Here is a 25,182-nt window from a genome sequence, read left to right as displayed (position 1 = left end):
GCGATTATAGAAGATGAAAAAGGCAGACACTAATAAAATATTATATGCTCAATTATAATTTGCGAAAGAGTTCAATGTAACTTACCAAATAATACAAGGACCTCTTCATACTTAAACTATAGAGAATGCGCAATAATTTATTTACATATATATTTATTTATATATATATATATATTTATATATATATGTATATATCAGACATGGACAGGAAAGGCGTGCGATCAAACTCTATTCCTGACCACGCTCGCTATTATTTTTTTCGAAAGCTTGACCACAGGTTTTTAGTTATTTGAAAATGCGCTGAAAAACCCAACAATAGAAAGAAAATTACAAACAAGCTAAACTATGAAAAACGAAAGAAATCTTTAAAAGAAATTTAAAAAAATAAAAATACTTAACTAATCTAACTCGAAGAAAACTAAAACTCTATTAGAAAGTTATTTTTATTTATGTTTATAACACCCTATAAATAAAATTTCAGACAAATTTAATTGCATTAATTATGTAATCTCATGCACGCAAAAAACCCTTATACTTATTTGAAAGAGGATTATATAACCTATTTAAATTTAATTTAAAATATTATTCAAATATTGAAAATAAAGTGGTCAAAATAAAGGACCTCAAAAAAATTATGGAAATTTTTTTCCAAAAAAATCAAGAAAAAGGTAAAACATTTGTTGCTAAGCAGTTTATGAAATGGGGTTTACCCAGATCAATTGCTTACGATAACATCATAAAATTGGAGAATGGATCTCTAAAAAGAAAAGTTGGAAGTGGTCGAATCGCTAAGGTAGCTGCTAAAGAAAATATTCCAAAGATTGCTGCATTTTTTGAAAATAAGTAAGGGTGCTCCCAAAAGAAAGTAGCTTAAGTTTTTAACTGTAGTCAAACTCGAATTTCACAAGTATTAAAAACAATGACTAACATTCGAACTTTTAAATAAACAAACTGTCCAGATCGTAGCCATCAGCAGACGAAAGCTATGTGTCCTAAATGTCGTAAATTGTACGAAAATTAAAAAAACTTGGACTTTGTTATGGATGATGAAAGCTATTTTACCTTAAACAATAGCTGGTAATGATAGGCTTTATGTCGCTGATCCTTCTCAATGTTCTGACCAAGTAAGATACAATTTGCGTAAAAAGTACGAGGACAAGCTCTTAGTTTCTTAGTTTCATCAGCCCCCGTGGAATAAGCCCTCTTTATATTCATCACAGTAAGCAGGCAATCAACCATTACACTTATAAAGAGATACTAGAAAAAACTTTACTTCCTCTAGTATCAGAATATTATAAAAAAGACAATGAGTTTATCTTCTGGCCTGATCTAGCTTGATCACATTACACAAAGTCGGTCATCGCCTTTTTAAAATTGAAAAAAATCAAAGTTGTACCCAAAGATATAAACCCAGCTAACGTTCCAGAAGCAAGACCAATTGAAAACTTTTGGGGTGATTTAAAATGGCTAGTGTATGAGAATAATTGGAGGGCTGAGAATTTGGAAGAGCTTGAAGCAAGAATTAGATATTGTTATTCAAAGATGAATAAAGAAATTTTCCTTACTCAAATAAAACATCTTTCAAAAAATCTTTATAATATTGCTAAATATGGTATTTGAAATAATTATTTTAATATATTTACAAACTACGTATACTAACATATTAACAGTTGAAATATTAAATAATAAAACTTATTAGTTCTTAAAATAATAATTTTTAAATTTTGTCAAAATTTTTATTTATGAGATGTTATTTATGTTAAGGTTTAATAACTTAAAACTTTAATCTTTTCTAATGTTTTTTAGACCTGTTAATTAAAAGCAAACTAATTTAAAAAAAAATTTGCAATGTTTTTTTATATTTGCAATGTTTTTGACTATTAAATTTCTGGTTTCATCAAAAAGTTTATTGAAACAATAGTTTTCCTTGTTGTTTATAAAATTAACCATACAAGTTGTTTTAAAAACATTTACATCGTAAAAAATGCACTTGTTAACTATAAAGTATCTTTCAATAATTTAAATAAAAAAATTTTTTTATAGTATACAATCGTTAAAAGCATTATTACATTATTTTGCGAGTTTTTCAAGCATTTTCAAAAATCTAAAGAGCCGTGGTTAAGTTGTCGCAAAAAAGAAAGAAATGCGTGGTCAGGAATAGAGTCCATGTCTGGTATATATATATGTATGTATATATATTTATATATAATATATATATATGAATATATATGTATATATATATATGTATATATATGTATATATATATATATATATATATATATATATATATATATATATATATATATATATATATATATATATATACATATATCATATGTATATACATATATATATATATATATATATATATATATATATATATATATATATATATATACATATATACACATATATCATTCATTTCTCTTCTTCTTTTAAATATAAAAATTTTGGCGAGCTCTATATTAACAAGTGGGAGAGTGACAAATTGTTTAAAAAGACTATTGTAGTTAAACTTTTAATAAATGACTTGGATACTTGTTAAGTTAAAATAATAGTTGTTTTTTTCTTTTTCTCAGAGCTATTTGTATATGTTACTCTCAAGTGAACTGGTTAAACTTGAACATGTTAAATTTTTTTACAAAAAGTGTTTTGCGTGTCTAAACTGACTTACACCGGCTATAGCCAGCCAATCCTGCCAAAGCCTATATATATTATATATAAAAATGTATATTATATATATATATATATATATTTATATATATATATATATTTATATATATATATATATGCATATATATATATATTATGCATATATATTGTATAAGTATATATTTTATATATATATGCATATATATGTGTGTGTGTGTTTATATATATATATATATATATATATATATATATATATATATATATATATATATATATATATATATATATATATATATATATATATGTATATATATATATATACATATATATATATGTGTGTGTGTATGTGTGTGTGTATATATACATATATGGGGTAGTAATAATAGTATCGAAAACAGCTAAACTAAATAAGTTCAAAAAGGGAAACTTCCAGAATAATACTTTTCTCCGAAATAATCCTCTTTCTTGGAAACTGTATATCAAATCCATTGCAAAATTAGCATCTGCTAAGGTTGCATCTCTTTATCATGCTAGACACTTTCTTACTCTGGATTCTATTCTTTATCTCTATAAATCTCAAATCCATTCTTGCATGGATAACTGTTGCCATATCTGGGGCGGATCTTCTAACGGGGCCTTTTCTCTTTTAGACAAAGTGCAAAAATGGATTGTAAACATAATTGGAACTGCTCTTGCAGCCAACCTCCAACCATTATCACATCATCGGAATGTTGCTTCTCTTTCTCCTTTCTATAAATACTATAATGGGCACTGCTCTAAATAGCTAGTGTCTTTTGTACCATCTACTAAAATTCATTCTTGTGTTACTTGTCATTCAATTAAGTGTCATCCTTTTTCTGTGACTGTTCCTGTGTTCCAAAAACTCTTATTCGTCTAGTTTTTTTTCCTCCAACATCAGTTCTTTGGAATTCACTTCCTTCATCTTGCTTTCCTGATTCATATTATTTTCAATCTTTTAAGTCGTCTGACAATCATTATCTTATTCTACAAACTTTATCTTTTCTCTTCCAGTAACATCCAACTCTAATAGTGGTTGCTTGCAGCCTTGTTGGAAGAGAAGACATTGAAAAAAATATATATACTGAAATAGAGAATAAAACCGAGAAGGGGATTTTTCGACATTATTCCTTTTAAATGAATTTCGGTTTTTGTTTTCTGTCGAATTAATTCCCTAAAATTAATTTTCCATATTAATCCCAAAAAAATGTTTCAATCAAAAAATTTCCATATTAATCCATTTTTTAATCAATTTTTTATCGATACTGTTCTGCTTTCCCCATATATGTATATGTATGTATATTAAAACCAAAAACTTTTTATTTTAGGGAAGCAAATCAACTGAGTTTTGAGATGAAAAAAGATTCTGAATTTGCTGTAACACTTCAAGTAAATCTTTTTTAGTGAGTCTTATAATAAGACTCTGATTATATTATAATTGTGTTAAAAACAACTATTTTTTCATCTAAGAAAACCATTAAGATGAAATTTTCTAACAATGGGATCACCTGTGTAAAATTCAGGGAATCATTAATGAGCCTAACTTTATTTAGGCTCACAAAACAATCCATGACAACAATTTTTTCGAATCAACCAATAGTTAACTCAAGCATAAACTGGTGTCAAAGTAAAATATAAGTTAGCAAATGCTTTAAAGGGGTTGTTTTATTCTCAGCGGTCTTACTTTTAACCAAAGATTATACTTAGAACAGTGTATCAATAAATAGTCTTAATTTAAGTTTATTAAAGTTTTTGATGATAGCCAATACTTTTTCTAGCTTGACCTGACCTCATTTATGCAAAAATAGTGATGTCATTTTCAAGGAGAATTTTATAAATTATGCAGACCTAGTTGATTCCGTGCCAAACTTTTATGTAGCTGGAAATCTAAGAAACCATTTTATAGTTTTTATAGCACCTTTTTTTTTTGTACCTAAAGTAAACTTTTTATTATTCAGATACCAACAGCAAGCCTCAGTCAAGGAGTTTCTCGTGGTCCACTTACCAGTGAAGTTGCAATTGTGGTGAGGAGCAAAACAAGGGGTACACAAGGTATTGTGTTAAAAAAGATAAAATTTTGTTTTTTTACCATAAATCTCTCTATCTCTCTCCCTCCCTCCCTCCCTCCCTCTCTCCCTCCCTCCCTCCCTCCCTCCCTCTCTCTCTCTCTCTCTCTTTCTCTCTCTCTCTCTCTCTCTCTCTCTCTCTATATATATATATATATATATATCAACCCTTGGAATTAAGGTCAGCATTCGGCAATGCTGACCTAACTGCCAACCTAAAAATGTTTTAGGTCAGCAAAAAATGGCTGACCTTGTTTCTATGTTTTATGGTAAGATCTTTGTATCAAAATGTTTTTGCTGACCTGCTGCCGTCCTCTAAAAGATTGAGGTTGGCAAATTATTGCTGACCTCATTCTTTCTAATTCTGAGAGTTGATATATGTATATATATATAATAGTTATTTACTAATAATGTTATTCAACTGGAAAAAAAAAAAGTTAAAATTGTTTTTATTTTTTTATATTTTTAAAATAGAGTAGATTTTTAACAAAGTATAACAGTAAAGTATATACATTTTGTCTTTATATTTTAAATGATGTAATACTTTGTATGTAAACTAAGGTTATAATTTATTTTGACTAACTTATTAGGTAAGGGAGTACGGCTACATGAAATGAGGGTTTTGGTTTTGACAGCAGTATTTTTTTCATTAATTTTTGTTTTTTCTTCTTTTTTGGAAAAATTAAAGCCCACAAAATATATTAGGAAATTTAGCGTATCTTAGATACATATTATACATTATTTTTGCGATGGCAAATGATGATAATTATCAAATATACACATGTATATTTGATAATTATCTATTAATCGCTGCACTGTTGTTGATATTTATATATCAATGAATAGCAACACCTTAACTCTGCTTGATGTCTTCTCTGATTATCTTTTTTCCACTGACCATTCAAAGTTTAAGCATATCGATACCTTAATATGCAAATTGGGTAACTTTTTTTTTTGACAAAATGACTTAATAATGGTATTTTGTTGTTTGCATGCCAATACCAATGTGCATTGGCATGCAAACAACAAAATACAAAATCTCTTATCAGTTTTCCATTTTAAAAGTCATACTTCAAAAAATGGAGTTACCCAAATTGCATATTAAGGTATCGATATATTAGGCATATATGCTTAAATCGTCTCATTTCCTTACTCTCCCTTTCCCTTCAATAAACTTTTTTTTTTAATTTCATCAATAAACATCTTTTTGTTTCTATATTAAATACTATTGTCATATTTTGGGTGGTTCTTCTAATGAATCCTTTTCCTTGCTAGATGAAATATAAAAAATGTAATATAAATATTAAATGTAATATAAATATTAAATGTAATATAAATATTAAATGTAATATAAATATTAAATGTAATATAAATGTTAAATGTAATATAAATATTCAATGTAATATAAATATTAAATGTAATATAAATATTAAATATTTTAAATCTTGTTCTTGCTGCTAAGCTTGAGCCTCTGTTCCAGTAATTTATTGAATATAAATGCAAAACTGACAAATTTATTAGTGATTATCAAGTATTTTCTGATATTAGAGTTTCTTTTGATTTCAAGAACTAATTCAACATTGTCAGCATTAAGTTCCAGCATGTATATATATCAATTAACATGACCCTTTACTTATCTAGTTTTCCTTGACACTCACTTTACAGAAAGTCAATTTTTATGAATGGTTTTTTTTTTTTAAAAAAAAAAGGAGAGCTATTATAGTTTTATTTAATGATAATGAAAAATCTTTAACAAATTGAATTTGGTGTTTGGAAGGAGCTACTTCAAGTCAACATTGACAACTGTTATCATATTTCTGGTCACTTGTCGGAGAGTGCTAAATTTCTTCTTCAAAAAGTTTGTCATCAGTTTTTACCAAACCTGGTTTGCTTAACATATAAGACATCTACCACAGCCAGATGTATGGCATGATTATGGCAAATTTGATGATAAATCTACTTCAATCGTCCCATTTTTTTTCATTAAAGACAATTTATCTGTCATAACAAGGATTATCTGGTTTTTAAGCTGCAAACCAGATTTGTCCAGTTTTTTAATAACAATCTCAACTGCTTTGGTAGCTGGCATTGTATCATTTAATCATGCCCAAACTATTCAAATTTCCATTATATATATATATATATATATATATATATATACACACACACACATTAGTCTCTCTTTTTTTTTTGAAATTTCATTCATCTAATGATAATGAAATACATTCTCAATTCTGTTTTTAAAATTATTTACTTTTTCTTAAATCTGGTCAGCGTATCTAATGTATCTTTTTTTAAATCTTTGTTGTTAAGCACATTTTTAAACCTCGAGCTTTCTGTTCTTAAATTCTTCAATATTTGCCAAAGGTAATAATGGTTATCTACAGCTGCTAACTTGCGAAAATATTTTGCAAAAGAAAGTCAAAACAAGAACTTTGTTTTTGAAAGATGGCTAAAACTAACTTTTGAGAACTATTTTGTACAACTGATAAATACTTATTTAATAGTTTAAAATGCAGAAAGATTCTATTGCAAGGTATTAAACTAACAGGAGCTATTCTAGACCGTTTTCGATAGCATCCACAGTATTTGGGTGCTGATTTAGGCACCGCCTAAATTAAAATTTTAGGACCTTTTTTTTCTTATGTTTTTTTTTACGCTTTTACGGCAAACTTTGTTTTTTCTGCAAAAAAAACCGCTGATTTTCTGCTAAAGTTCGCTGGAACGAGGGAGTGCTGCCATCCAAATTTTTTTCCTAGAATAGGCCCTGACTAATGTAAACAAATAATAAATAATTAATTATTCTAATTCTGTTTAAATATTTTATCTTGGATTTAACATTTTTAATCAAAAATAATCTGATGTTTAGGGATCTTTGTAAAAAGAAATTAATCAAGCCAAATTTTTCTTCTCTTGCTTATTTTTTATTTTTTTTAAATAATTAAATAAAAAAGAATTAGCTATAGTTAAATTTTTAACAGTTTTTATTTTATACATAACTAAGCTTATTAGATTCCCACAGAATGTGGAAATCTAATAAACTTAGTTTTTTATATTTTTTGTTTTGTCTCTTGATTGTGTGTGTTTTTGTAAAATTTGAAAGGTTTAATGATAATAAAAGGTATTTAAGATCTGTATGATATAGAGAATATTTTCGTATAATAACTTTATTTTAAAATAAAATCATTCAAATATTTCTTATTTGTTCGACAATTATATATATTAGAAATGTCACAAATATTCAGTGACTATTCAATATTCTCTTCAGTTACTTTTTTTTACTATTCGGTATTCAGCTGAATGTTGCAAACTATTTTGGCCAAATAATAAAAGATTGTAACAAAAAAAAAGCACTGCCACCAACAAATAATAAGAAAAGCTTAGCAAGTTCTATTAGAATAGCGTTTTGTGTTTGAAAAATTTTAAATTTTTTGTTTTGTTCTCTGTGTTTTAACTAATCCCTTGAAATTTGTTTTTGAACGTGCATTAATAAATAAGGGGGCAACTGAATAAGTGCAAATTTTGTTAGTGCAAACTGGCATTAGTGCGCCGAAAGAATTTGCAAACATTGGCATATAAGTGAATTGGTGTAAGTGTGAACTGACGTGTGAAAAAAAACAGCTGTTAACAGCTGTTTTTACTGTTTTTTAAAATTTTATAAGAAATTAAAATAATGACACAAGTTAAGGAGCAAAAAACGTCAATGTCCTTATATTTGTCAATGTCGTTTACAAAAATAAATTTAGAAGCTTTACTTGAAGAAGACTAAATAAGTAAAGCTATTAAAAAACGCAATTTTTGAATTTTATTAAAGGATGAAAAACTTTAACTATTTATTCAGCTATTCGAATACAAACTACAATTTTTTCTTCATTTTGTATAATAAAATTTTAAAAAGACAAGAGCTTTAAGTGACTTGTCGGACAAACGCGATCTAATTTTTGTGCAAAAGTTTGTGCAAACTGAAAAAACACACTCAACGTCAGTTGATGTTGGTTTAATACTTAAAAGTGCATTGAATAATTTTTGAAGGTTTTCTGTACGTTGTCCAGTGTTCTTATAAAGAGTGAATTCCAATTTTAACCATTTGAAATTTGATCCAGTTGTTGTTGTTGTATGTTCTTTACGAAGAAGCAAGTTTAATTCGTTGTTTAGTGATAGACTAACATTTTCAGATTCGGATTTTCATCTATTTCAGTTTCTTCATCAAATCCAAACAATCGAGAAGCAAGACGACCGGCAAATATCAATGTTGCTTTTGTTGGATAGTTTTGTAGGATCTTTTAAACTCTTTAAAAGATTCATAACATCCTTGTTCAATCTTTCATCAGTACGGATTTTCAAGTTATTGTACAATTCTTCACTGATTTTGCTGTTGATCATTGACAATTTTTTAAACATGAACTCCAAAATTATTTCAGCACTTGCTAATGTTGCATCTTCCTGACTTAAACGTTGAACTGCAAGTTTTATCGGTTCCATAGCATCATAAAGATTACGAAGAGCAATAAAATCAATTGAATCCAAAATGTGTGTCGCATTGAACTCAAATAAAGTCTCTCGAATTGCCATTTCAGTCTTAATAATCGAGTCCAACATGGTTGGAATTGAATTCCAGCGAGTTTTTACATCAAGATATAGTTCAATTTCACGTCCTGTTAAAGCTTTCACTTTACTCAAAAAAATGTTGTTGCGAACTGTTGAATTTTTTATGAATTTGACAAGCTTTCAAGAATTTTTAAGCAAATCATGATAACTAATTTCAGATTGTTCAATGTCGTCATCATTTAGCAAATCAAGGCAATCATCAAAGCAATCACTTTCATCAGATTCATCGCTATCAAAATAGTGTTCCTCAATTTCATTCTTTTTCTTATATAAAGTATCGCAGACACCCAAATGTAGAGCATGGTTTAGGCAAAACTGGCCAATTATATCCACAAGTCTAATGAATTTTTTATTCACTGCTGCTCCATCCTGAGTTGAGCCAACAATATCTTTGTTCATGTCAATTCCAAATTCAGTTAAATGTTGTTTCATAGCGACAACCATGTCTTCAGCAGAACAAGATCCAACAATGCAAACAAGACCAGTTTTAATAGTGGCTTTATCATCGCTGCTGTGTATATTAATTCCAAAGAATCGTCTTCTTATTGTTGTATATTTGTCTACGCATATACTGAATTTTGCTCCATTAGCAAGTTTTTCCTTAATTATTTCAACAACTTTTGCTTTCTTCTCGTTAAAATCTTCAATAATTAATTTCATGACATCACGTTCATTAGCTGGAAGTTTGTAACCATCTCTTGATATAGATTGACGAATATAATTGTTTCTAGTTATTGCTCTAATTGAAATACCATCAGTTGCCATATCTGTAACTATTTCTTTGAGGGATTTTCGATTGAAAAATTCAAAAATTGATTTTGTTCTTTTCTCTGTTGTTGGTTCTTCGTTGGATGTGCCAGCTGCTGACCTTTCAAAATCAATTCCATGTGTCTTAAGATGTGCTTTCAATGTAGTTGAAGAATTTCCAGAACAGACAATGACTTTGTTGCATCGCGAGCATTGTCCTTCGAGAGATTTTGCTTTTGGATTTTTTCGTTTTGTAGCAAAATCCCATACTGACGACATTGCTGAAATATATAAGCATTGTTATTGTATTCTTAAATCAAATTAAAATGATTTAATACGTACTGTTAAATGTGTTACTTTTAAAAACACCCAAGATTTTACTTTCTTCTCTTTGAAAAACACAAGTAAAAACACTAACTTATCACCAATACGTAATATTTTTTAAACATGAAAAAGTCGTTAAAAATAGTAAAAACAGTTCTGAAAAAACAGCTGTTTACTGTTTTTCATTTTTGACCAAAAAATAGCTGTTTTACTGTTACTGTTAAACAGCCATGAAAAACCCTACCTAAGAATTCAAATTAGAAGAATTCAACTGCAGATTAGTTCAGAGTATCATGTAAAATAAACTTTGCAGTCTGCAATAATGTTTAGATGTTTTATACAAGCTTATAATAGATAATTAGTTTGCTAAATAAAACTGTCTTAATCTATTTTGTATACTTCAAGTGTTGCAATGTCAACTAAACCAGCCATTTTTTAATGAATTAGAAAAAGTAGAAGAATAAGCCTCCATCCTTATTTGATGTATGTAGTGAAAACCCCTCAAATGGCTATTTAAGTTGGCTAAGTAAGATGAAATTACTAGGGACATTTATCCAAGGCTAAATGCCTCATGTATATATGTGTGTGAATAAATATATATATGCATATATATTATTTTTATTGTTTTAGTTTGGTCTGTTGACAAACTTAGCAACAAGATTTTTGACATGCGTGATGCCTATGAAGCTGAGATGGAAACACACCCTCTTCAATCAATCAGAAGTCCAAGTGTAAGCAGAATACGTTTTTCATAATTTAATGGTTTAGTTCGGAAATAGTTTGGAGGTATATAGAATATATATATATATATATATATATATATATATATATATATATATATATATATATATATATATATATATATATATATATATATATATATATATATATATATATATATATATATTAGAATTAGGGTTGGCATTGCAAACACCTAAATATGTTGGCAAAAAACACAAATCTTGTTTCTATGTCATATAGTAAGCCTTTTGTGTCAAAATATTTTTGCCTGATGCTGACCTCTAACAATTTGAGAGCGACAATTTATTGCCAAACACATTTTTTCTAATTCCAAGAGTTATGTACAGTATGCAAAAAAAAAAAATCGTACACTTAAAAAAAAATCATAATTTTAAAGATTGCATCAAAAAAATAGTTGTCCGTTAAAATATTTAAAAGTTTTTTTAGATATCCTATCAAGAATTGTTTTGAGAATTTATTTGTGTATTTGTGAATTCATTGCTTTTCAAACCTATTGAATTTTACACAATTGATCTAATGATGCATAAAATTGACTGCAAAAAAAAAAGCATACAGTTCAAAAATAATGTCAAATTGATCAAATTCCATGGAAATTAGTATCAAGTGGGGCCTCCTTTGGCCTTGATGGCCTCGTGTAGATAATTTGGCATTGCGTTGATCAAATTTTGGGTCTCTTCTGTTGTAATATTATTTTTAATTATAAGGTTGCAAGTTAGCTTTGATTGGAACCAGCAACGGTTCCAATCAAATTATGCTTTTTAACAATTGAGAAAATGAAGTTATGCTTTGACACAAATAACATCAATGTTTTGGAATGGCCATCTCAAAATCTGGACTTAAATCCAATAGAAAATTGGTGGTATATTTTAAACAGAAAAATTGGCAAACGAGCATTTAGACGCAAGGACAACTTGAAGAGACCCAAAATTTGATCAACGCAATGCCAAATTATCTAGATGAGGCCATCAAGGCCAAAGGAGGCCCCACTTGATACTAATTTCCATGGAATTTGATCAATTTGACATTATTTTTGAACTGTATGATTTTTTTTTTGCAGTCAATTTTATGCATCATTAGATCAATTGTGTAAAATTCAATAGGTTTGAAAAGCAATGAATTCACAAATACACAAATAAATTCTCAAAACAATTCTTGATAGGATATCTAAAAAAAAACTTTTGAATATTTTAACGGACAACTATTTTTTTGATGCAATCTTTAAAATTATGATTTTTTTTTAAATGTACAATTATTTTTTTTTTGCATACTGTATATATATATATATATATATATATATATATATATGTATATATATGTATATATATGTATGTATATGTATATATATGTATATATATGTATATATATATTGGCCTAATTAAATTTAATTCGAAACCACGTTAAAAATCCTTTAAAATATTTATCTTTAAAAAATAATTATAAAATATTTTCAAATAAAACATTATTGTTATAAAAAAAATTATTAATGAAATTTAAATAAGTTGTTTGAAAAAACATTTCCTTACTACAAAAACTTATAATTATTTAAACTTATACTATTTATTTTTTAAAACATATATCGCCTTATTTTTGCTTTCTTACAATTTAGTTTTTTGTTTTGTTTATTTTTTTAAATGAGGGGGCAATTGTTGAAGGTTGTACCAAAAAAATAAAATAAAAACAAAAAATAAAATCAACAATTTTTGTTTTTACATTTTGGCTTTAACAAAATCTTAGCCTACTACTTATAAACTAATTAATCAATTCTAATTGGCATTTATTCTAGGATCAACCAAAAAACTTAAACTTTTGTTAAAAAGCAATTTTAAAACTAAAAAATTATCTTTTCATAAATTTGTTACATAAAATTTAATAGAAAAATTCTTTAAATAAATTTTGCTTACAGGGCTGATTATGGTTTATCCGGCAATCCATTTATATACAGTTATAACCATTAAACACATTTGTATATTAGCACTTATGTAACAGGATGACAAAAATTATTGATTTGAAACTATAAGTAATAAATAATAATTAAAACCAAATGAAAATTATGAAGTAGTTTTTATTTGGTTTTTATTTTTGAACATCATTTCATATAAATGTTAAAAGAACGAAACAATATGAGAGCAGGGTAACTCCAACAACGAAACAATTTATTTGGCCATTATGGATTTATGGCCATCTTTAATACTTTACAAATATCAAAAAGTTTAAGATGGTCAAATATTTAATATACAATCATTTTTACAATCTGATTGTATAGATAACACTTAGGTTTTAGATCTTTGCAATTTAATTTTGCCACAGGGCGCCAAATCACCTTGGAACAGGTCCAGTATGAAAGTGTTTATGAAAATCACATACATAGACAAAAATAGATTAATGAAATTAATAATCTGAATAAACTGAAATTAGGTATAACAATTGCTAACATGCTATAGATTAGATGAAACTTTAAGATAGTAAACAAAAAGCTAAGTAGCATGTAAAAATAATAATAATACATGCTAATAACAATTCAATAAACAAACAAAAATAAAAGATTAAATATAAGGGTTTTAAGATTATTATTCGACTAAATCGACTTGTGGTTGGTTAGTAGGAAATCCATAGTCAATTAAATCAAACATTCAATTTTTCAAAGTTGACTAATTTCATCTTGTGACTAGTCAATTTTTAGGTAATAAAAACACTGTAAAACTACTTTTAGTTTCCATGTTTCTTGGAACAGCTTTTTTAAATTATGTTTCTGTATGCTATGTTTTGTTATGCTAAGTTCCATTTTTACTTTTTTTTTATTTTTTTTTCTAATTTCACACTCAACAAGGCTGCAAGCAATTGCTATTTAAGTTAATAGAAAACAAAGAAAAAAGTTAAAAAGAAAAAAATTTGTAAATAGAAGATTTTTCAACAAAATGTATGAGTCAGGAAATCATGAAGGTGAGAAAAAACACCAAAGCTTTGATGCTTGAGGAGAAAAAAATTGATAAATAAAATTTTTTTGAGCATGAAGTTGTAATGAAAGGATGCTGAATGGCTATTCATGCAAGATTGAATTTTGATTGATGAGAACTCACTTGAGCTGCGACCATAATAATATTTTTAGCAGAGAGCGACCATAATAATATTTTTAGCAGATGCAACTATACTGAAACAGAATAATGGTACAAGCTTGGCAGCTTGATTGGACATCAAAGAAACAAAACTTCATTAGAAAAACTAGCCTAAATATGACAGTAGCATTTGATACAAGTACAGTTGAGAATGGAGTTTAGAGAAAATGGTAAAAGGAGAAGGAGAACAACATTAGCCACTTTGCAAAAAACAGTTAGAAAAATATATATATTTTCTTTCAATGTTAATTTACCTCCCCAAGACTGAGAAAGGTTTTCAACCATTTGTGTCAGGCTGAGACTTAAAACTGATGAGAAATAGTAAAATCCCCCATGCCATTCTAAATCTTAAAAATTATGTTGAAGGCTTAATATCAGCAGAGGGAAAAAGACATCAGCCTATAGATACAAAGAAAATTAGAAAAAGAATCCCAGTCAGCTGTTAGGTAATACAAAGTATATATAGCAAGAAGTATTACAACAGGTAAATGTTTTACTGAGATCATTGTCACTCTGAACAACCGAAAATAGAAAACAGAAAAACAGAGCAGAGGCCAAGCTAGGGTCAGAGACAAGACACAAATTATGCTAAGAAGGTAAGTGACTAGACTTTTCTAAAAAACAAGTCTCAAAGTTAGCTATACTAATAAAAGATTGAGAAAGTAAAAAAAAGTATTAAAAGTATCATGTTGTATATAAAGTATTAAAAGTGTCATGTTGTAAAGTATTAAAAGTGTCATGTTGTATATAGTTGGTGTACTTAATAAGACTTTTGTGGTACATTATCAAGGCTACATAAAGTGTTCTTTATTACAACTTTGAGTTAATTTACAGGAATGGATACTGGATCTAAAACTCAAAAATTTTGAGTTTTAGATCCAGTAGGGTCAATGATACTAGACCACAACAGACTACTTTAAAGAACACAAATATTTGTTAAAGATAAATTGAAACACTTAATGGTAATAATGATTTTTTTTTGTTATGTTTTGATTTGTTAAAGTTTTTTTACCCAATCATACATAGTGCATGGCACTCTAAGCAGTTAGGTGTTTCCTCATTCCTGTAAATCAACTCAAAGTTGTAATAAAGAACACTTTATGTAGCCTTGATAATGTACCACAAAAGTCTTATTAAGTACACCAACTATATACAACATGACACTTTTAATACTTTATATATATTTTATAGCTGTTTTCGGAATGAGCCTTTCTGGAAGCTACCGCAAAACTCTTTAAACTTATTTATTACAGGTTTCAGAATAATTGAAGCTTTAGAGCTTGATTAGGAGATAACAAAAACTCACAAGAAGATTCAAGAAAGTTCAAAAAATTGGATTCCAGAAATTTTTGTAAAATCTTACAAACATTACTTCTGCATGATGAATAATCATGCAGAGTTGACTGGTCAATTAGATCAGTGAAACTAAAACTAGGCAGTTTTGGATTTTGTTTGTCAATTCGTATGTTTTTTTTTTTTCAAAATAAAATAATTTCAATTGATATTTTTACGTATAATTGTCATTATTGTTCACTTAACAAGAAGAAAAAAGAGCTTCCATTTATTTGTTTTAGCATTGCATTTCTTGCACTTATTTGTGATTGCTATGGTAAAAATCATTACTGAAATATTTTTATCTAATCACAAAGTAGTGGCATATTGGTTGTTTATGTAGCAAACATGGTTATCAAACTGGTGTATAATATAATATTAGTGCCTCTTTGAAACACTGGTAATAAAAAATGCAATTCTAAGGGGAAAATGTATTATTATTCACTACATTTATTGATAAGGACTCATATCTTTTTATTATCTTACACCATTAACAACATTATTTTATTAGATATTTTAGACATAAGAACATATTTTATATATTCTAAGAATATTACTTTGTTTTATAATGTTCTAAAAACATTGTTGTTGTTATGTTCTAAAAATAGTCTCTTTTATCTGATTTTTCATCATAATTTAAAAAAAATAAACTAGTTGAGGTTACCAGTTGTTTATAAAGATCTATTAATGGCGAAGACTCAAGTAGTTTCTAGATTATTTTTTACTAAAGACATATTATCATGAGTAAGCTTCTTAAGAAAGGTTGTGGTCGAAGATCTGTTCCACAAGTTGTTAAAGGTCTTCAAAGAAGATATCAAAAATCTTCTTGATGTTGTTAGTGCAAATGCTCTGTCTGTAATAACAAATAAAAATGACCATAATTCTCTCTTTGCATAAAAAAACAGAAGATGAGCAATGAGATCAATTGATAAGATTCTTGCACCAAATAAGAGGTACGCTCTGACAACAGAGAAATTTTGAAACATAGGTAGTGACAGTTTGCTGAAAAAGAAACCTCCACATCTTATGCAAAAACCCATTTAAAATCATCAGAAAGCACTGATGAGAAGTTTAAAGAAGCCAAGAAGAGAAAATGGAAACATTATCACTGCTGTACTGACAATGTCACTAGAGTGATCTAAAGTTTCTGAATGAAATGTATGTGCTCACAAACATCAAGGTATATGGGTGATTTTTTTTACAACAAAGGAATCTTTTAAAACTGGTTCCTCTTATAGTTTCAAAAATATTTGTTTTATAATATTAAAACATTCACTCAGAGCAAATTAGTATTAAATACGCATCTGCTACATTCGAGCATTGAGCAATGTTGACACATTAAAGATGGAGACTGCTATATTTCTAGCAAACAAATATGCAAAAAATTACTCAAATTGATCTTTGATTTGACCAATAGTTAAAGTATCTCACTAATCTCACACATTTAACATACAAATACTTATTATGTTAATATTAGCTACTGTCAATTTCTAATTTAAAATATATTAGTAATAATTTCAGAAATGTGCTCTATTACTATTAGGTTCTGTTACTGTGCTATTAGCTTTTAATTATAAGTTTTACTGAGTTCATTTTATAGTTTTTTCTTTAATAAGTGTAGGTATGATTTCTTTTGTTATAATGCACATTTTTAGTTATTATTTTTCAATATTTCATTTTTGATAAATTGTTAAGCATATATTAATGTCACTATAATATTTTATAGATAGCTGATGATGACGATGGCTTATTTTTTGAAGTGGAATGTCACACATTAATTGGAGTTGCTACTGTTTGGCTAGAATGCTTGTATCAAAATGTGCCACTAGATTATTCTGCTCCAATAATTAGTCAGCAGGGGGAAGTATGTGGCAGACTTGCAATTGAAATTAAAAGGATACAAGGTTTGTTTTTTGTTTTTGTTTTTAGGTTATTATAACTAGTTTTTTTTATTTAATTAGAGAATTCTTTAGTTTAATTTATCATATTATTTTTATTGATTCAGATGATATAGATTCCACTTCAATTAATAGTGATAGTTGTAGTGATGATGAAAATGAAGGGCTTGCTCTCAATAGCAGAATTCAAGTACAGGTAATGTTTTTTAATGAATCTTTTTATGTATTGTTGAAAACATTTTAAAAATCTGTTTAAATAATTTGAACAAATTTTTTTAGATAACCATTAAAGAGGCTCACGGTCTTCCATTAACCTTGTGCAATTATGTATTTTGTCAATATAGATTTTTTGATAACTCATTAACCGTAGTACCACCTTACAACACTGCAAGCGTTATTACACCAACAAAATGTAATTCGATGGCTTTTGAAAATACAAAAGTAATTTTTGTTTTATTTATTTTACTTAGATATGGCAGATTTGAATCAATCTTTTCAAAAATAAATAAAAATGTTTAAAATACATTATTACAAATCTTTTAATACAATTACATACAGTACAGAGATAATTGAATAAATATAGAAATAGTTTATTAAATACATGGATACAGTTATATTAAACTAGCTGTCATGACCTGTAAAATATGGGTCTTGGTAAATCTATTCCACACCAACGTTTTCTATACTTACTCCTTACTTCAATATATTTTAGTAAGAGATAGAAAAATAATTAAATACATATATAAAAACTATACTTATTGTTTACTTTTTAAAGCAATAAAATAAATTTTTTATTATATTTAACTTATAAAAACTTTTAACGTTTTGGTAGACATTGCGTGAATTGCTATTTATCAACGAATTGGATATCAGTACCAGTCTAAATAATATTTAGAATACCCGCTTGAAATGCGTTAATCAAATACCATTGGTATAAAAAGTATATAACGGACTTTCCATGACCCATATAATTATTACTGAATATTAATATATTACTGGTCATTGTAAGTCTATTCCACACCTACCATTTTAATAGTTTTGCTTTATTTCAATAATTTTTAAAAAAGAGCAAAATATAAAAATCTTTGTTTTGAGTTTACGATTAACTTTCAATACTTTACAACTTCTGTAAACTTTTATATATATATATAAAAACGGGGACAGACCTTATTATTTTTTCTTTAATAAGCTTCTATTAATTTTTTTTAGGCCATCAGCAGCTAATTGCATAGATCATTCAGGTTGTTTTTTAAAAATCCGGAAAATTGTTTGGGTAAAATATCCAGGAATATATTTTCCCTTATTTTTGCTTTTAACTGAGTTGTTTCGATTTTTTTTAATTTTAGTATGAGTGATGAATAAAAAAGCTTTAAAAACAAATATATTACAAAAATATATTCCTAAACTTGTATATGTATGGAAAATGTTTTGGCTATCTGTAATAACTAAAAGTTGATAAAAATCCGTAATTCTGGAACAAGATAATCCCTGTTATTAGGACTCTTGCCATGTTAATTTTAAACAAAATTAAAGTTTCCATGTAAAATTATTTTCTATAAAAAAGAAAGTTGTCTCTTGCATATGCATACACTTAATCTATTACTAAGCACATTAAAACCTTAAACCCTATCATGGTAAATGCGCAACAAATTTCTAATGGTGTTTTCATATTTTTAGAAACTTTAAAAAGCTTTTTAAAAAATTCTCTTCCTTTTGTTTGTTATAGTATATATCTTTATATATGATATGCATATAATATCTATAGATCTTTTAAATTGTTTTTCTTTGTATTCTAGATAATTAGGAAGAAATTTTAAAAAATATTAAGTGTGAAAGCAAAAGGATTTAAATCTACGCGAAGCACTTCAACTACTTTGCTATAATATTATCTTTTAACACTTTTTAATAAACAAAGACTTATTAAACTTTATAAAACGGCATATTAATGCTTTATAAAAGTTCATATAAATCAAAATTAAGCAAATACTGCCGCAATAAAATTTTTAATAATTTACATATTTTGAAGTTTACGTTAGAAAATTGCATAGACTTTTGTTCACAAAAAAATGCTTAAAAAAAAATGCCTAATAGCTTTGTAAAATTAAAGATATTTTTATTTACACATTTGTTTACAAATTAACAAAATATAACAATTTTAATTTTTTTTTCCCGCCACTCTCTCTCCTCATACTATACTTTCTACAGGATCAACACTGTATATTAAAAAAAAGAAGGATGAGGGCAGAGCTTTTGAGAGTTTTGAATTCTTTGCGACACCCAATTTCTTCTTAAACTTTTAGCTAATGATCAACTTAGCAAATTTTAAATAATTAAAGTTTACTAAGTTAAAACCATATTTTAACAGTAGACAAAGTAAACATGATAGTTGGTTGAGCACCAAAGTAGAACTAAAGAAATAAAATAACAAATTTGCTATGTGATGCATATTATACCTATCGAGTTCTCGCCTAGCCTGATTTCTTTCATTTTGTTTACAATTCATCTCAGGTCGCCTAGGCTCATTTCTTCCATTTTGATGATGATTTATCTCAGCTCGCTTAACCAGGTTTCTTTCATTTTAAGGAAGTATAATAATTTCACTTCTAAAATTATTAGACATAATAAAGCATCAAAGGAGTGTGTAAAAATGATGCCAAAAATAATAAAAGTTGAACTTTTATATTTAGATTGAACTTTGAGTTTTCTTTCTTAGACTTATCTAAAATACAGTGTAAGCAAATAAAACAGAGTATAGTATAATAATCTAACTAATTTCTACTTTAGTATTAGTCATATTTAAGTTAGATGTTTCAAAATAATTAATCGATGTGTAAAGTTATTTCTATCAAGAATTTAAACTAAAGTTATAATCTGTTTAACTGAGTAATGTTATATATTTAAGGTAGTTCTTATTAATTATTGACAAAATATTATAAGTATTTAATAAAAAAAGAAACAATAAAAAATAATTATGAAAATTTTTTACTGATAAAAACTCAAATAAAGCTAATTGATAAAATTATAAGGTCTGTCTGCTCAGTAAGTACTGCTAGCATTGAACAGTGAAATGTAATCCTCCAACATTAAATACCTTTCATTACTTTGAAATGTACTTAATGCAAGATTTGCAATAAATAAGTAAATACAAAACCAACAATAGAAAACCTCAATAAACAATCATTTGCTTCAAGTGAAGAAACTTGGAAATATTAAAACTACTTGAACTATTTTAATTTTTTTTATATATTTAATATTCTAAAGAAAAAAGGTCAATAACACAATGCAGAAAAACTAAAATGTGTGATGTATGTGCATGTGTATGCATATATATATATATATATATATATATATATATATATATATATATATATATATATATATTTTTTATATAATATATAATATATATTTATTTGTTTATTTATTTATTGGATTAACCCACAAATCTATCCAGCTATCCATCTGTGCGAATAACTAGAGGACACTCTCATCGTCAATACAAAGAGTTCTTTAATGCTTCTGACCTCAATAAAAACATGTGTGCTATTTCTACTAGACTCAATTTCTTCCCTAACAGAGTAGTAAACCGATGGAATTCATTCCCACAAACTGTGATTGACTCTCGTCTTCTTAATGAATTTAAAAACCGTTTGAGACAAACACTGTAGCCAGCACTAGTATTACAGTTAATGTACCAAATTGCTGCTTTGGAGATAAACACTAAATTTATCAAGAATTTGACCTTTTGAAAAAAAATCGTTTTCTAGAGTTATCATCGTCTTCTAATTTTTAAAAATAAAAAATAACAGAATAATATACTTTATATACAATTGACAAAGGATTTGAGTTGTGTTAGTATTAAAATGCATGAATTAAATAAATTACCTGACTTAAAAGTTACTATACCCATTTAAAAATAACATAATGTTTATCCTTTACTGCAGAAGTCATCAAATTAAAAAGTTTTCGATCTTATTACTAATTAAGCTGATGAAGCAAAGTTTTCGATCTTATTACAGATTAAGCAGATATTAACAGATTATAAAGATTTAAGAATACCTCATCGCATGGTCAAAAATATAAAGAGAAATATTAAAATGGCAAGTATGGTAAAAATATTTCTCTGTGTCAATGGTGCATGAATGGGTAACAGCAGCAGCGTTAAATTAAGTATTAATTATACGCGATGCAGGAGTACAGTGATAATAAATAACACTCCCATATAGTACAGATATAATTTAATAAATACAAAGATAATTTAATAAATACATAAGTATAGTGGTAGTTATTTCACATTTGTTAAAAAGTTTGCCTTTGAGAAAAATGTTAGTAATATGTACTTATGTATACATAGTAGTATGTGCTTTATTATGGAAAAATATTGCATTGTGGGTTAAAATAGAAAGAGTATAATAATGAAAGTTTAAGTAATTTAGGTTTAAAAGCAAAGTAAAAAATATGTAAAAGATTATTTTCTGTTTTGTATTTTAACAAAAAACAAACATTTTTTGCTTTGAAATTATTTTTTAATTAAGTTTGTTATTTTGCATTTTCTCTAGAAATTTTTGGTCAATGTTGATGAAGAATTTTTAGACTATGTTACTGATGGTTCATTAGCTGTTGAAGTATATGGAAACCGCAGTAGAGGTTTTGATCAGAAACCTGTATCATTAAATTTATCAACAGATGAAAATGGTATGAAAACTCTTGTGGAAAGGTGAACCAGAAGCATTATTTTAGATTTTCTTGAGCACAATTTCTTTTATTGCACCATATTTGATTACAAAAATGTTTAAAAAAATCTTATATAGGATGAGATGGTGAAGCTAATAAACTTTAACTCTTTATTTGTTGATAAAATAGTTTTCATATTACATTTACCTAATATTTGTAATTTTACATAGATTTTTTAAACCCGAATCAATTAAAATAATTTAACTGATTCAATAAAAGGAATCAAATTTTACATTTAAATTTTAAATCAATCTCAAAATTTTGAATTAAGTAATAAATTAGAAATTACTTCTAATATTGTGGTTTTTTAGTAACAAAGTTTCTTAGAATATCACGATTATCAAATTACCTAAAAAAAATACCAAAGATGTACTAAAGCTTAAGTGAAAACTGAAAAAACAGTAAATAATAAAATGTCTCAATTTTATTAAAATCACCTTTCCTAAGGCTCATGAGGTGCTACAGTCAATGAGGCATTTATTTATTTACTTGTTTTTGAATTTTTTTTTAATTTTTCTACTATAAACTGTAAAACACACTCTTAACACCCTTGTTAAATAAGGCTGCTGAATGGAGGATTAGAAACTTCTAAAATAGGGTGGAAATACTGCCTTTAACCTGTTTTTCCTTGCGGCAGTTTTATTTAACAAAGTTTGTGTTTACTTGGTAAAATTATTCTGATTGGTTAATTATACTACAGTTCTTATATCAATGTACTTTTTTACTATTGACCTATATTGTTAATAGTACTCGGACATTTGCACATTTTTAAGTAGATTTTTTATATTTTTAAAGATTTTCTCTTTGTCTGTAGTATTGAACATTCGTCTTCAATTGTTGTTGAAAAAATTGAACGAACAAGGTATATCTTGTTCCTCTTTTTAAATTCACATTTGTAGACAATATATCCAGCATTTGCCTTTTAAAACTATTAAAACTTTTATATTTAAGTTATATATTCAAGTTATTAAAAAAGTTATTAAAAGGCATTTGTGTATTGTTTCCAACTAACAGCTTAAATATGAATTCCATCAAAAAACTTTTTTGCACCTAAAGATAAATTTTAAATAGATAATAAAGAAACATTAAAAAATAAAAAAATTCCAATAAAAGCTTTTTTTTTTCACCTAAAGAAAAAAAAAAAATGCAAAAAGTAACATTCTATCTAAATGTCAAATAGTAATTTAAATTGCATTTAAAAAATAATTTCATAATTTTTATTGAGTTGTTTTTTTTAGGGATTCGTATATAAGTTTTATAATTTATTTTTGATATTTTTTTGTTTGTTTTTCTTATCACAGGGATTCTATGTACATAAATCAAATGTTAACTTCAAGCACTTATGCTGCAACACTTAGGAGGTAAAAGCAATCTCCGCCTCATTATAGAGGATCACATTCATTAATCTCTTTAATGTCAATCTTTTGAAATAACAAGTTTACTAACTAATGTTGCTTTTGAATTAATACCTTTCGTAATTTTTGATAAATTTAAATTTGTTATTAAACTTTTGTAATCTGAATAAAAAACAGTTCTTTTCAGTGATTTACTAAATTCTTAGAATATAAAAAAAAATTTATTTATAATGAATGTTTTGGTGATTGCATTTGCATAACCAGTGTTGTTATTTTTTTTTGTGTATGTGTATTTAAAATTAACATCATTATTAATAGCTTTTTTCTTTTTATTTTGTTTTTATTTTATTAGATGCACTTTTATTAGAGTAAAATAGTTTTTACCAATTGGGAGTTTAAATTTCTCTAATAATTTTATTGTCATAACAGATGGAGGGAGCTAACTCGTAGAATTGAGCTTTGGTCTGAAATACATGAATTAAATGAACAAGGGTTTTACTCTCCTGTGGAGCTGCTCCAAAGAGAAGGACAGGAAGCTGGGGGAGTATTCATGTTAAGACAAGGTTTTGATTTTTTAAATTTAAAAAAAAAAATTTGTGTATTATCTGTAGCAATTATTAATTAAATTATTATTATGTAGCAACAACATGTTACATTATTTGCTTTTTTTGAAATTTTATTTTATTTTTAGACTGAAAATTTTTTTATTATCACATGTTTCTGAAATATAAGTTCAGGATTTAATAATTACATTAATCTTGAAATAGTCGCATCTGCCAACTATTTTTTAACTATCCCAGGGCGCCACATATAGTTTTTTTTAATGAATGGTTATAAAGTTTATTTTTTTCAAAATTTTTTTAAACGCATTTGCAAAGTGCGCGCAAATTAATGATAAATGCACAATAAAATACACTTTTAAAAGTGTTTTTAATATGCAAACAAACATTACTTTAGGAAAATAAGTTTTAAACTTTTAATCTATATACTTATTACTTAAAAGAAATTATGCTTGAACATTAAGATTGCTTTCTTCAAAAAAAAAGAAAGCATAATGTTCAAGAAAACATAATGTTCATAATGTTTAAGCACAGTTTTTTTTAAAGGTTTTGCAAAAGCATTCATTTTAAATAAAATTTTACATGCTTTTGCAAACGCATGTTAAAACATTACTTTCTTCAATAGCAACTTAGTTATTTTACTTAAAAGTAAAAGAATAATGCTATTGAAAAAAGTAATTAGGTTTTGGCATGGTTTTTTTAAAAGTTTCTGAAATTAATTGTTTTTTTATTATAAACGTGTTTTTATAATAAATAAAAAACTATCAATCGCAAAATTAAGTTGCTGAAGTAATGTGTTTGTTTTGAAAAATCTTAAACGCCTTCAAAAAATCTTTAATTTTGCATAAGTAAAGTTTAAGAAACATGATGTTTGTTTTTCTTCCTGTTTTTTAACAGTTGTATGCATGTTTGTCGATTTGTCACATCCTGTATTCTATTAACTTTTTACGAAAATTTAAAATCTGTACCACAAAATTTTATTAAATTTCACTTGGCACTTTTGAACAGCCTAACTT

At 26.6% G+C, this 25,182-nt stretch overlaps 1 protein-coding gene across 4 annotated transcripts in view; it reads left to right on the top strand.

Moving 5' to 3' along the window:
* LOC100207602 (kinesin-like protein KIF13A) overlaps window positions 1-25,182 on the top strand; it is an 83,802-nt gene that overhangs the window by 40,514 nt on the left and 18,106 nt on the right. Inside the window, exons 21-30 of one of the 4 annotated variants that reach the window (XM_065795693.1) lie at window positions 3,999-4,059; window positions 4,629-4,722; window positions 11,046-11,146; window positions 17,349-17,526; window positions 17,628-17,716; window positions 17,800-17,961; window positions 22,077-22,234; window positions 23,066-23,113; window positions 23,553-23,612; window positions 24,036-24,169. In XM_065795693.1, the coding sequence (XP_065651765.1) occupies window positions 3,999-4,059; window positions 4,629-4,722; window positions 11,046-11,146; window positions 17,349-17,526; window positions 17,628-17,716; window positions 17,800-17,961; window positions 22,077-22,234; window positions 23,066-23,113; window positions 23,553-23,612; window positions 24,036-24,169 (1,085 nt within the window). The remainder of the gene's footprint in view (window positions 1-3,998; window positions 4,060-4,628; window positions 4,723-11,045; window positions 11,147-17,348; window positions 17,527-17,627; window positions 17,717-17,799; window positions 17,962-22,076; window positions 22,235-23,065; window positions 23,114-23,552; window positions 23,613-24,035; window positions 24,170-25,182) is intronic. The other 3 variants (XM_065795694.1, XM_065795695.1, XM_065795696.1) reach the window with 3 other exon arrangements.

This window comes from Hydra vulgaris, chromosome 04 (assembly GCF_038396675.1).
Source record: "Hydra vulgaris chromosome 04, alternate assembly HydraT2T_AEP".
Classification (NCBI taxonomy): Eukaryota; Metazoa; Cnidaria; class Hydrozoa; order Anthoathecata; family Hydridae; genus Hydra; species Hydra vulgaris.
This window is presented reverse-complemented; position numbering and strand designations above follow the sequence as displayed.